Below are 14527 nucleotides of genomic sequence, written 5' to 3' on the forward strand. Positions count from 1 at the left end.
AATATATATATATATAATTTTTTCTTATTCATTCCCAAATTATGGATTTTCACGCTGTGATTGATTGCATTTTCCTGTTATCACATCTGATCCTATAGATCTGTGGTAAGTGCCTCCTGCATGATAACATGGAGGTGGGTGGGATTATGGGTAATTGGGAGCACAAGGTTTGGGGGGGGTCTGCACCCCGTGCGGTAGAATTACAGACTTCTCACCTGCAGCTATATAAACTTCTTGGAAGAAAACTGAAGTGAAACCCCCCCCCAGACATTCATTGGTTTATTTCCTTTACATGAATCCTTCCTGCACATTAACCAATGAATCCTTCTTTTATGCATTAGGAGAGAATGAGGTTAATTCTCCATCCGCTAATCCGCAGTATGGAGCCGCACATCTCTGTACGGTGACATTCAGACTTATGTCTGCCAGGTCTCCTAGCCTCATTAGGACACAAACAGCAAATTGATTGTGAAATAACAAGGAGAATCCTGCGGAGAACGGCAAAGGAAATATGTGTGGTGCTAAATAGTAGTATAGAAGTCAGATCTAGAGATGAGCATAGTTGCAGGGCATTCTGGTAGTAATGGGAATTTGTGTCGGAATATTGCAAATGTGCGATGATCATGTCCCTGTGATACAATGTTCCATTCCGCACTGTGGGGGAGATTCAGCTTAGAACGGAATTGCAAAGATGCACGCAGGCAGCACACTGGCACGCAGGCAGCACACAGGCTTGCAGGCAGCACACAGGTTTGCAGACAGCACACAGGTTTGCAGGCAGCACACATGCTTGCAGGCAGCACAAAGGCACACAGGAAGCACATAGGATCAGAGGCAACACACTGGCACGCAGGCAGCACACAGGCTTGCAGGCAGCACAAAGGCACGCAGGGAGCAGATAGGATCAGAGTCAGCACACAAGCTTGCAGGCAGCACACAGGCACGCAGGCAGCACACAGGCTCACAGTTGGCATGCAGGCAGCACACAGGCACACAAGCAGAACAAAGGCACGCAGGCAGAACAAAGGCATGCAGGCAGCACACAGGCAGAACAAAGACACACAGGCACGCAGGCATAACAAAGGTACGCAGGCAGCACACAGGCACGCAGACAGAACAAAGGCACGAAGGGAGCACACAGGCACGCAGGCATAACAAAGGTATGCAGGCAGAACAACGGCACGCAGGCAACACACAGGCAGAACAAAGGCACGCAGGCAGCACACAGGCAGAACAAAGGCACGCAGGCAGCACACAAGCAGAACAAAGGCACGCAGGCACATAGGCGGAACAAATGCACACAGGCAGCACACAGGCAGAACAAAGGCACGCAGGCAGCACACAGGCAGAACAAAGACACACAGGCACGCAGGCATAACAAAGGTACGCAGGCAGCACACAGGCACGCAGACAGAACAAAGTACAAAGGGAGCACACAGGCACGCAGGCATAACAAAGGTATGCAGGCAGAACAACGGCACGCAGGCAACACACAGGCAGAACAAAGGCACGCAGGCAGCACACAGGCAGAACAAAGGCACGCAGGCAGAACAAAGGCACGCAGGCACATAGGCGGAACAAATGCACACAGGCACCACACAGGCAGAACAAAGGCATACAGGCAGCTTTGCAATTCCGTCCTTGCTAATATTCAAATGCAGCAAGAGGTGTAAGACACCCCCTCCTGCATCTGTGATCCCAGCACTGCGACCATGGTTACAGAGTGGGATCACCATCGCGACCGTTGGCCAGCTGAGTATAAGCCTCAGCTTACTCAGGCTGGCCGGCTTGCAAGGTCACGAAATTGCATCCGTGGACGCATCCCTTGACCTTGCCAATCCCAAAAGCTTTGGGGCTGCGCGCAGAATGGGTTGTGCGCACGTGCAGATTCCCAATAGTTGGGAATCTGTGTTCATCATTGCACATACCTGCAAAGCTGTATCAACCCCTGTATATGTAAATTCACATTTAGCAGAACTTCCAGTCTATGAATAGAGCTGAGACACTGATGCCCGCTCATTCCTCTGTGTGGTGCGGCTGGGGAAGGACTGGGAACACTTTAGGCCTATATGTAAGAGAAACATCTACATTCCCTGCTGAGTGTCCGCTCATTGGCAGGGGAGAGTGTCGCAGCGCATCTCTGAGGACCAGGGGCCTGATACAGAGTCGCACGCTATGGAGATATTCACGCAAATGCCCAATGGTTCTTTCTCCTGCGCATGTATCTGAGTCGCACAGCGCATGCGTCCTGGTTGCTACCGCACGGAGACGCAGCACAGATTTGGATGCAGGGTCTGTGGAATACAGTGGACAATCCTGGGAGGTAACGAGTAAACACTCACACAGAGGCCATAGGCAGACACGGGTATACCGCAGAAAGCAGAAGCATTCAAAGACGCACAGCCACTCACACAGAGGCCATAGGCAGACACGGGTATACCGCAGAAAGCAGAAGCATTCAAAGACGCACAGCCACTCACACAGAGGCCATAGGCAGACACGGGTATACCAGAGAAAGCAGAAGCATTCAAAGATGCACAGCCACTCACACAGAGGCCATAGGCAGACACGGGTATACCGCAGAAAGCAGAAGCATTTAAAGACGCACAGCCACTCACACAGAGGCCATAGGCAGACACGGGTATACCGGAGAAAGCAGAAGCATTCAAAGATGCACAGCCACTCACACAGAGGCCATAGGCAGACACGGGTATACCGCAGAAAGCAGAAGCATATTCAAAGACGCACAGCCACTCACACAGAGGCCATAGGCAGACACGGGTATACCGCAGAAAGCAGAAGCATATCAAAGACGCACAGCCACTCACACAGAGGCCATAGGCAGACACGGGTATACCGCAGAAAGCAGAAGCATATCAAAGACGCACAGCCACTCACACAGAGGCCATAGGCAGACATGGGTATACCGCAGAAAGCAGAATCATATCAAAGACGCACAGCCACTCACACAGAGGCCATAGGCAGACACGGGTATACCTCGGAAAGCAGAAGCATTCAAAGACGCACAGCCACTCACACAGAGGCCATAGGCAGACACGGGTATACCGGAGAAAGCAGAAGCATTCAAAGACGCACAGCCTCTCACACAGAGGCCATAGGCAGACACGGGTATACCGCAGAAAGCAGAAGCATATTCAAAGACGCACAGCCACTCACACAGAGGCCATAGGCAGACACGGGTATACCGCAGAAAGCAGAAGCATATCAAAGACGCACAGCCACTCACACAGAGGCCATAGGCAGACACGGGTATACCGCAGAAAGCAGAAGCATATTCAAACACGCACAGCCACTCACACAGAGGCCATAGGCAGACACGGGTATACCGCAGAAAGCAGAAGCATTCAAACACGCACAGCCACTCACACAGAGGCCATAGGCAGACACGGGTATACCGCAGAAAGCAGAAGCATATTCAAAGACGCACAGCCACTCACACAGAGGCCATAGGCAGACACGGGTATACCGCAGAAAGCAGAAGCATATCAAAGACGCACAGCCACTCACACAGAGGCCATAGGCAGACACGGGTATACCGCAGAAAGCAGAAGCATATCAAAGACGCACATGCACTCACACAGAGGCCATAGGCAGACACGGGTATACCGCAGAAAGCAGAAGCATATCAAAGATGCACAGCCACTCACACAGAGGCCATAGGCAGACACGGGTATACCTCGGAAAGCAGAAGCATTCAAAGACGCACAGCCACTCACACAGAGGCCATAGGCAGACACGGGTATACCGCAGAAAGCAGAAGCATTCAAAGACGCACAGCCACTCACACAGAGGCCATAGGCAGACACGGGTATACCGCAGAAAGCAGAAGCATATTCAAAGAAGCACAGCCACTCACACAGAGGCCATAGGCAGACACGGGTATACCGCAGAAAGCAGAAGCATATTCAAAGACGCACAGCCACTCACACAGAGGCCATAGGCAGACACGGGTATACCGCAGAAAGCAGAAGCATATTCAAAGACGCACAGCCACTCACACAGAGGCCATAGGCAGACACGGGTATACCGCAGAAAGCAGAAGCATATTCAAACACGCACAGCCACTCACACAGAGGCCATAGGCAGACACGGGTATACCGCAGAAAGCAGAAGCATTCAAACACGCACAGCCACTCACACAGAGGCCATAGGCAGACACGGGTATACCGCAGAAAGCAGAAGCATTCAAACACGCACAGCCACTCACACAGAGGCCATAGGCAGACAGAGAGAATGTACCAAAGGGTTTGTGCAGCAAGAAATGTACCGACCCAAGTGGGCGTCAGGATTGTCTGCGGCATTAGGATGAGACGCAGACCCGGCTGCGTGCGACTATTCATCATGCCCCAAGACTGCAAAGCTGTCTCTCATCCTCTGCCTGCTCAGTTAGAGTAGCTCCTCTCACCTATGATCATAATTTAGGAATGATAGAGAGCGTGATTATAGTTATTACAGTATATATGTGTGTGTGTGTGTGTAAGTGTCATGGTAACTAGTGGGTACAGCTGTCATCACGTAAGGCTTCATCAGGAAGACCTGTGTAATATAAGGAATACTCCCCCGTTGTGACTCTTCTTGCAGCCATGCACTATTATGTAATGACCATGAAGCTTCTCGGTGGAGGTGTACAGTACAGAAAAACAACCAATGTCCATTATTCAAACATTATTAATTTATTATACCCACAAGTGAATGTGCTAATTCAAGTTTTATGCTGTATGTCTGATATGCTTCAATAAAGAAAAAATTGGTGAAAAAAAATAAAATAAATAGTCGACATGCATTTTTACTGTGTCGGCGTTATAGCTGTTAACGTGATGTGTTTGGTCAGCAGCACAACTGTCTGTACCGATCCCCCTTGGTGACCTCAGATATCCCTATAACTTACAGTAGGGAATGCGTTGCCCTCTATATAACGTACTAGTGCTGACATTACCTCTACGTGTTTCAGGATCATGCCTTTATCTACCTGCTGGACGCGGATGGGCGCCTGGTGTGCGATGACCCGTACCATGAGCTGCCTCAAGAAGGGAAACTCAGGTAAGAACATTCTTTTTCTGGAGAAATGTATGCCCATAATTACTGCCGGCTCGGCACGCGCCCCTCTGCCTGCATTAGGGGGGGTTTAGTGCTTGTGCTCATCTCTGAGCGGTGTCAGAATTCATGGCGTCAGCCGTCTGATGTTAATGATGATCGTTCCCAGGAGCTATTGTACATCTGAGCTGCTGTTGAATTGTATTTTCACCTTCGACAGGTGTTTATATTCATATCAGTTATTGTATTAGTGATACCTGGATCCTTCACCTTCCAGACACTCAGAACAGACGGCGCCGTCCTATTATACAGACACTTATAAAATCATTTCCTGGCGTTAGATAGTGAGAAGCCACATTTATACCTTATTGCTGATATTATTATTCAAAGAAAACAGATTCATTATTGTGTATGCTGGAAAATGCAATTAGACAATGCCCGAGTGCACACACATTAACCTACGAGTCTGTTTATAAACACTGGGCGCTTAAGCACATGGCAGTACATACAAACTCCACACAGAGCCCTGGATAGAAATGACCCCAGCAAGTCTCCTACACAGACTTCTTTTACTGTTACATTACTGAACTTTATATAGATTTGCAGAACATTGCTCTGTTTCATCTGCACACTGACTAAAACATAGTAATATACAGTATTCCCCAGATTATTACATTACTGAAGTCTCTATATATCGGCAGAACATTGCTCTGTTCCATCTACTTCCTGACAGATACATAGTGATATATTCTACAGGTTATTACTGATCTCGCAGCGCTGAAGCTATAGGTTCAGTTCCAACCAGGAACTATATCTGTGTGGAGTTTGTATGTTCTCCAGGTGTCTGTGTCAGTTTCCTCCAGGTGCACCAGTGGGGGCAGGGACTGATCTGAATAATGAAATATTCTCTGTAAAATGCTGCAGAATGTGTGTTATATAAATAAATTAATATATAAATCCTATGTAATTAACCTTTGTGAGTTTCCTAGTGACAGTATCAAAGTAGCGGAGAACAGACTTCTGGGTAATGCTGGTTTCATTGCCGCCTGCAGAGTATTTGGAGCATGGTGTGTCCCAGCCTTGTCTGGAGTCCTCCCTGCAGAATGGATTCTTCCTCCCAGCATGTGATGAGCTACAGAGACGGACTGACTGAGAGCACAGAGGGGAGATGGGGACTGACTGAGAGCACAGAGGGGAGATGGGGACTGACTGAGAGCACAGAGGGGAGATGGGGACTGACTGGGAGCACAGAGGGGAGATGGGGACTGACTGAGAGCACAGAGGGGAGATGGGGACTGACTGGGAGCACAGAGGGGAGATGGGGACTGACTGGGAGCACAGAGGGGAGATGGGGACTGACTGAGAGCACAGAGGGGAGATGGGGACTGACTGAGAGCACAGAGAGGAGATGGGGACTGACTGAGAGCACAGAGGGGAGATGGGGACTGACAGAGAGCACAGAGGGGAGATGGGGACTGACTGAGAGCACAGAGGGGAGATGGGGACTGACTGAGAGCACAGAGGGGAGATGGGGACTGACTGAGAGCACAGACGGGAGATGGGGACTGACTGAGCGCAGAAGGGAGATGGGGACTGACTGAGAGCACAGAGGGGAGATGGGGACTGACTGAGAGCACAGAGGGGAGATGGGGACTGACTGAGAGCACAGAGGGGAGATGGGGACTGACTGAGAGCACAGAGGGGAGATGGGGACTGACAGAGAGCACAGACGGGAGATGGGGACTGACAGAGAGCACAGAGGGGAGATGGGGACTGACTGAGAGCACAGAGGGGAGATGGGGACTGACTGAGAGCACAGAGGGGAGATGGGGACTGACTGAGAGCACAGACGGGAGATGGGGACTGACTGAGCGCAGAAGGGAGATGGGGACTGACTGAGAGCACAGAGGGGAGATGGGGACTGACTGAGAGCACAGAGGGGAGATGGGGACTGACTGAGAGCACAGAGGGGAGATGGGGACTGACTGAGAGCACGTAGGGGAGATGGGGACTGACTGGGAGCACAGAGGGGAGATGGGGACTGACTGAGAGCACGTAGGGGAGATGGGGACTGACTGAGAGCACAGAGAGGAGATGGGGACTGACTGAGAGCACGTAGGGGAGATGGGGACTGACTGGGAGCACAGAGGGGAGATGGGGACTGACTGAGAGCACAGAGAGGAGATGGGGACTGACTGAGAGCACGTAGTGGAGATGGGGACTGACTGAGAGCACAGAGGGGAGATGGGGACTGACTGAGAGCACAGAGGGGAGATGGGGACTGACTGAGAGCACAGAGGGAAGATGGGGACTGACTGAAAGCACGTAGGGGAGATGGGGACTGACTGAGAGCACGTAGGGGAGATGGGGAATGACTGAGAGCACAGAGGGGAGATGGGGACTGACTGAGAGCACGTAGGGGAGATGGGGACTGACTGAGAGCACAGAGGGGAGATGGGGACTGACTGAGAGCACAGAGGGGAGATGGGGATGGAATTTCTTGTATACATTGTGTCACTTCTAATATGGTTGTTGCGCCATGTTTTTCCGGTTGCGCCTTCATACCTATAGAGAGAATCCCATCTGTCTGTATCTACATGTTTGTAGGTTGCATCAAATCTCAATTTGTTGTAACATGAAAATCAGAATTATTGCTTTGGCTTTTTTTCCTTTGAAAAAATTATTTTAGAACTTTTCTAAGTCACAGCAACATTACAGAAGAGTCCCATAATGTAACATACCGCCTCATACGCCCCCACTACTGACTGTACATGTGACCCTGCTCCCGGACATGTTACAATGTAGAATTTTCTGATCCTAATGTATTATGTTTATGTAAAACTAGCTTTTTTATGTGTTTTTTTATCTACGCTCTACTTTGCTAATGTTGGTAGTATCAGCCTGTAGGAAAGTTATAGGGAGAAGACAAGGGTGAAGGGAACAGATGCTTTGGCTGTATACTGTTTCACATGGAACGTCCCCACCACAGTGCCGATCACACGCGTACACACCCATACAATTTTACTTGCGACGTCCGATCCCCCTCCGTCCAGACAATGGAAAGAAAATGATTGTACCAGCGTACACACTCTGCCGCTACAGTCATGGCAGATGCCAGCAGAATTAGCATAATGGGCAGGAAAAGGGCGCGATTACAGACCATAAACAGACAGGAAGAGAACATCGGTATGGTAACCAAGTGGCCATCCAAATCTAGAAGGTACTAAATAAATGGTAAGTAGAATCTGATGGGCACCATCTGCACTTCTAAAAACCCGCACCTCAGTAAATATACCCCTAAGATTGCATATTCCAAATTAGAGAGAAGATATTACAGGAATAATTGTCACCTCTATCTCAGCACTAATTATCCTCAGACAGGAAATGCTGCTCGCTCCCATGTAACAGTGTTACCCCGTCCGGTATATTAATGTGCATTACGGAATCACTGGATGTCTCTCTCCAGCCCACGGCTGTGCACCTACCTCCTACACGTGATTCCGCACCCAGTCTGGTATCGCTGTGTTAATAGAGTTCACGGAAATAAATGTGAATATAATGATAACATTGTGAAGGTAAAATACTCCCGGGGGCTGTAAGAAGGGCAGTGACAGAAATAGCTCATATTCTGCAAGTATACATAGAGCTGACATATATGTTGTAGAAATAATTTGGTTTTAATTAGGGATGTGCAGGCTCGGATAGGTTCGAGTTTGCACGTGGAGTTCGGATTTTTCCCTCCAAAAAAACGGAACTCAGAACGAGGCAAAACGTCATCTTACATGGACGAACATCATCATTCCTTGTCTTTTGTCCAGGAATGATGATGTTCGTCCATGTAAGATGACGTTTTGCCTCGTTCTGAGTTCCGTTTTTTTGGAGGGAAAAATCCGAACTCCACGTGCAAACTCGAACCTATCCGAGCCTGCACATCCCTAGTTTTAATATACTACTGTTCTCTCCTGGTGTAACCCAGGCACATATACTACTGTTCTCTCCTGGTGTAACCCAGGCACATATACTACTGTTCTCTCCTGGTGTAATCCAGGCACATATACTACTGTTCTCTCCTGGTGTAACCCAGGCACATACACTACTGTTCTCTCCTGGTGTAACCCAGGCACATATACTACTGTTCTCTCCTGGTGTAACCCAGGCACATATACTACTGTTCTCTCCTGGTGTAACCCAGGCACATACACTACTGTTCTCTCCTGGTGTAACCCAGGCACATACACTACTGTTCTCTCCTGGTGTAACCCAGGTACATATACTACTGTTCTCTCCTGGTGTAACCCAGGCACATACACTACTGTTCTCTCCTGGTGTAACCCAGGCACATATACTACTGTTCTCTCCTGGTGTAACCCAGGCACATACACTACTGTTCTCTCCTGGTGTAACCCAGACATATGTACTACTACTGTTCTCTCCTGGTGTAACCCAGGCACATATACTACTGTTCTCTCCTGGTGTAACCCAGGCACATATACTACTACTGTTCTCTCCTGGTGTAACCCAGGCACATATACTACTGTTCTCTCCTGGTGTACCCCAGGCACATATACTACTGTTCTCTCCTGGTGTACCCCAGGCACATATACTACTGTTCTCTCCTGGTGTAACCCAGGCGCATATACTACTGTTCTCTCCTGGTGTAACCCAGGCACATATACTACTGTTCTCTCCTGGTGTACCCCAGGCACATATACTACTGTTCTCTCCTGGTGTAACCCAGGCACATATACTACTGTTCTCTCCTGGTGTAACCCAGACACATACACTACTGTTCTCTCCTGGTGTAACCCAGGCACATACACTACTGTTCTCTCCTGGTGTAACCCAGGCACATATACTACTGTTCTCTCCTGGTGTGACCCAGGCACATATACTACGGTTCTCTCCTGGTGTAACCCAGACACATATACTACTGTTCTCTCCTGGTGTAACCCAGGCACATATACTACTGTTCTCTCCTGGTGTAACCCAGGTACATATATTACTGTTCTCTCCTGGTGTAACCCAGGCACATATACTACTGTTCTCTGCTAGTGTAACCCAGGCACATACTACAGCCGTGGCCAAAAGTTTTGAGAATGGCACAAGTATTGGTTTTCACAAAGTTTGCTGCTTCAGTGTTATTAGACCTATTTGTCAGATGTTACTATGGTATACTGAAGTATAATTACAATCATTTCATAAGTGTCAAAGGCTTTTATGGACAATTACATTAAGTTTATGCAAAGAGTGAATATTTGCAGTGTTGACCCTTCTTTTTCAAGACCTCTGCAATTCGCCCTGGCATGCTGTCAATCAACTTCTGGGTCACATACTGACTGATGGCTGCCCATTCTTGCCTAATCAATGCTTGGAGTTTGCCAAAATTTGTGGGTTTTTGTTTGTCCACCTGCCTCTTGAGGATTGACCACAAGTTCTCAATGGTATTAAGGTCTGGGGAGTTTCCTGGCCATGGAACCAAATGTCGATGTTTTGTTCCCTGAGCCACTTAGTTATCACTTTTGCTTTATAGCAAGGTGCTCCATCATGCTGGAGAAGGCATTGTTCCTCACCAAACTGTTCTTGGATAGTTGGGAGAAGTTTTTCTTGGAGGATGTTTTGGTACCATTCTTTATTCATGGCTGTGTTCTTATGCAAAATTGTGAGTGAGCCCTCTCCTTTGGCTGAGAAGCAACCCCACACATGAATGGTCTCAGGCTCATGCCATGCCGTCTGGCTGCCCTCGTAGGCAACCGAAAAGTCGGCATGTACAGTATGCTCTAGACTGTAAGCTAACACAAGCCAAGCACGCTGTCTCGCCTCTCCACCTCCTTTGTCGATATCTGTTAATTTTCTGTTTTGTGCATGATTTGTAAGCGTCAAGCACTGCAGAGGCTCGAGGCCTCTACACATAAACTGTGATGTTTATAGCTTAATATCTCCATGAAAGCTGCTGTGTGACGGTGTCTAATCAGCGTACTCCCCATGCAGAGGTGTATGGATTCAGCCCTCCGCGGTGTGCCAGGTCTGTAGAGATTACGTTACTGTAGCTCTGGATACTTGGCGGTGCCCTGGACCTGCCAATTGGAGCAGAGGTTTGTCAGGTGAAATAAGCCCTTCCAATGGCACACTGACCCTGTCTCTGCTCTATAATGTGTTACTGGCACCAACAGGTCCTGTTGTCGCCACACCAAGGGGCGAATGAAATTAGCCGCAAAAAGCGCAATGTTTTCTCTTCATTCACCTGTTGGGACGCAATTTTTTTTTACACCGTGCACATTCCCCGCACCCTATTCATTTCCAAAACATTTGAAAATGCGGGTACGCAAATGTAGTTAATAGCGAATTTAGCGCAAGGTACAGCATATTTTGGGGAATTAAATATGTACCCCTTAAAAAGCCTAACTGACTCTGGGAGTCAGTATAAAAGAGTATTGGAATTGAATATGGAAATACTTTGAAAAACAGTCGAAAAACGGCTAATTGAATTGGCTCTGTTTTAACAAAAATGGTTTTATTACTGATTAACAAATGGCCCGTCACAAAGGTAATTACCCCTCACTGCGCCAATGGCATCGCTCTGCTGCGCTATTTCCTGGATAAATGGAGGAATTATGTGATTTTTTTTTCCCCCCCTCTCTCTCTCTTGTGGCCCATTTATCATTAATCACATTTGCAATGTGATCTGGGCGTGATATTAGCGCCCATAATCGCATTGCAGAATGCGATTACATTGGCGGGATGTATTATAGAGCACCCGCAGGCACAAGGGCTCCGTAAAGAGCCCGTCCCTGCGATGTGCCCGGAGCGCTGCCGGGGCTGCTGATCACGCATGCACAGCGCCCATTTCCAGGGAGGGTTCTGGGCGAACCCTCTGCCAGCTGAATTCACGATGTGTAGCTCATAGGTTACATTGGGCTACCGTGATCTTCAGATGGTGTAAGCTAGGGGGGCGAAGTTGGTAAATATGGCAGCATTGCATAGAAACGTATGGGGGATGCGGTTGGCGGCGGGGATGGAGGAATTGCAGCAGGTATCGGAGTTATCTGTAATACGGGAGGTAGCTAAATTCTTGGCTGTCATAATGCCGGGTTTTAGGGGGAGAGGGTTAGGATTACGTACTGAGGGGGTTAGGTTTCGGGTGCGGGGATGGAGGGTTAGGGGTGGGTTAGGATACTTACTGACACGCCTGTTGGGATGCCGGCATCAGGATTCTGACCGCCAGGATCCCGATCGCCGACAAACCCGGCCCCTGTCATACATCTGAGGGAAACTTATATTTGTGGTTAATCCCCGAAAACGAGTATTTTCATGGATTAAGCTGCAAATATACAATGATAAATGGGGCCCTGGATGAGCAGCAAAACAAAAGAGCAAAACAAAATATTATATGCCGCAATTTGGTAAATCGTCCTCAGCACACAGAGGTGTGTGTGTGTATGTATATATATAATACTGTACAGATACTTTCCTCCTGCATCTAGGACTTGCAGTAACATAAATCAGATGCCCCTTACATGAAGTGTCCCGGGTGGGCTTTTGACCCTAAAAGTCGAGCTGTAGAAATTCAGATTTTCAGCTCGTTCCTCTGTAGCCCTGAAGTTGCCCTTTAATGATCAGAGAAGTGCAGAGCGCAGGAGATGTGACAGCGCTGGCAATGCCTCACGTGTCATGTTGTATCAGGGATCCCACTATCTGAGCGCTGGAACAAGACGCTGCTGATGGAATAGAACAAGACAGGGAGCTTGTGCCTTCAGCTGGGAGCCGTTACCAGCACACGGCTCTGAGAGAACACGGGTTACACGTTACACCAGGAGCGGCTGGGAGCCGTTACCAGCACACGGCTCTGAGAGAACACAGGTTACACGTTACACCAGGAGCGGCTGGGAGCCGTTACCAGCACACGGCTCTGAGAGAACACAGGTTACACGTTACACCAGGAGCGGCTGGGAGCCGTTACCAGCACACGGCTCTGAGAGAACATAGGTTACACATTACACCAGGGGCGGCTGGGAGCCGTTACCAGCACACGGCTCTGAGAGAACACAGGTTACACATTACACCAGGGGCGGCTGGGAGCCGTTACCAGCACACGGCTCTGAGAGAACACGGGTTACACATTACACCAGGGGCGGCTGGGAGCCGTTACCAGCACACGGCTCTGAGAGAACACGGGTTACACATTACACCAGGGGCGGCTGGGAGCCGTTACCAGCACACGGCTCTGAGAGAACACGGGTTACACATTACACCAGGGGCGGCTGGGAGCCGTTACCAGCACACGGCTCTGAGAGAACACGGGTTACACGTTACACCAGGAGCGGCTGGGAGCCGTTACCAGCACACGGCTCTGAGAGAACACAGGTTACACGTTACACCAGGAGCGGCTGGGAGCCGTTACCAGCACACGGCTCTGAGAGAACACAGATTACACGTTACACCAGGAGCGGCTGGGAGCCGTTACCAGCACACGGCTCTGAGAGAACACAGGTTACACGTTACACCAGGAGCGGCTGGGAGCCGTTACCAGCACACGGCTCTGAGAGAACACGGGTTACACATTACACCAGGAGCGGCTGGGAGCCGTTACCAGCACACGGCTCTGAGAGAACACAGGTTACATATTACACCAGGAGCAGGTGGGAGCCATTACCAGCACACGGCTCTGAGAGAACACAGGTTACACATTACACCAGGAGTGGCTGGGAGCCGTTACCAGCACACGGCTCTGAGAGAACACAGGTTACACATTACACCAGGAGCGGCTGGGAGCTGTTACCAGCACACGGCTCTGAGAGAACACGGGCTACACATTACACCAGGAGCGGCTGGGAGACGTTACCAGCACACGGCTCTGAGAGAACACGGGTTACACATTACACCAGGAGCGGCTTTGTGCCATTACCAGCACACGGCTCTGAGAGAACACAGGTTACATATTACACCAGGAGTGGCTGGGAGCCGTTACCAGCACACGGCTCTGAGAGAACACGGGTTACACATTACACCAGGAGCGGCTGGGAGCCGTTACCAGCACACGGCTCTGAGAGAACACGGGTTACACATTACACCAGGAGCGGCTGGGAGCCGTTACCAGCTCACGGCTCTGAGAGATCACAGGTTACACGTTACACCAGGAGCGGCTGGGAGCCGTTACCAGCACATGGCTCTGAGAGAACACATGTTACACATTACACCAGGAGCGGCTGGGAGCTGTTACCAGCACACGGCTCTGAGAGAACACAGGTTACACATTACACCAGGAGCGGCTGGGAGCCGTTACCAGCACACGGCTCTGAGAGAACACAGGTTACACGTTACACCAGGAGCGGCTGGGAGCCGTTACCAGCACATGGCTCTGAGAGAACACATGTTACACATTACACCAGGAGCGGCTGGGAGCTGTTACCAGCACACGGCTCTGAGAGAACACGGGTTACACATTACACCAGGAGCGGCTGGGAGCCGTTACCAG

The 14527-nt window shown here is 49.6% G+C and overlaps 1 protein-coding gene across 4 annotated transcripts in view; it reads left to right on the plus strand.

The window, feature by feature from the left end:
• The window catches only part of PDE2A (phosphodiesterase 2A), a 794043-nt gene that overhangs the window by 390675 nt on the left and 388841 nt on the right, over positions 1–14527 (plus strand). For all 4 annotated transcript variants that reach the window (XM_088461174.1, XM_088461173.1, XM_088461172.1 and 1 more), the window contains one exon: positions 4973–5061. In XM_088461174.1, the coding sequence (XP_088317300.1) occupies positions 4973–5061 (89 nt within the window). The remainder of the gene's footprint in view (positions 1–4972; positions 5062–14527) is intronic.

Source organism: Taudactylus pleione, unplaced genomic scaffold (genome assembly GCF_031769625.1).
Source record: "Taudactylus pleione unplaced genomic scaffold, aTauple2 ptg001023l, whole genome shotgun sequence".
Taxonomy (NCBI): Eukaryota; Metazoa; Chordata; class Amphibia; order Anura; family Myobatrachidae; genus Taudactylus; species Taudactylus pleione.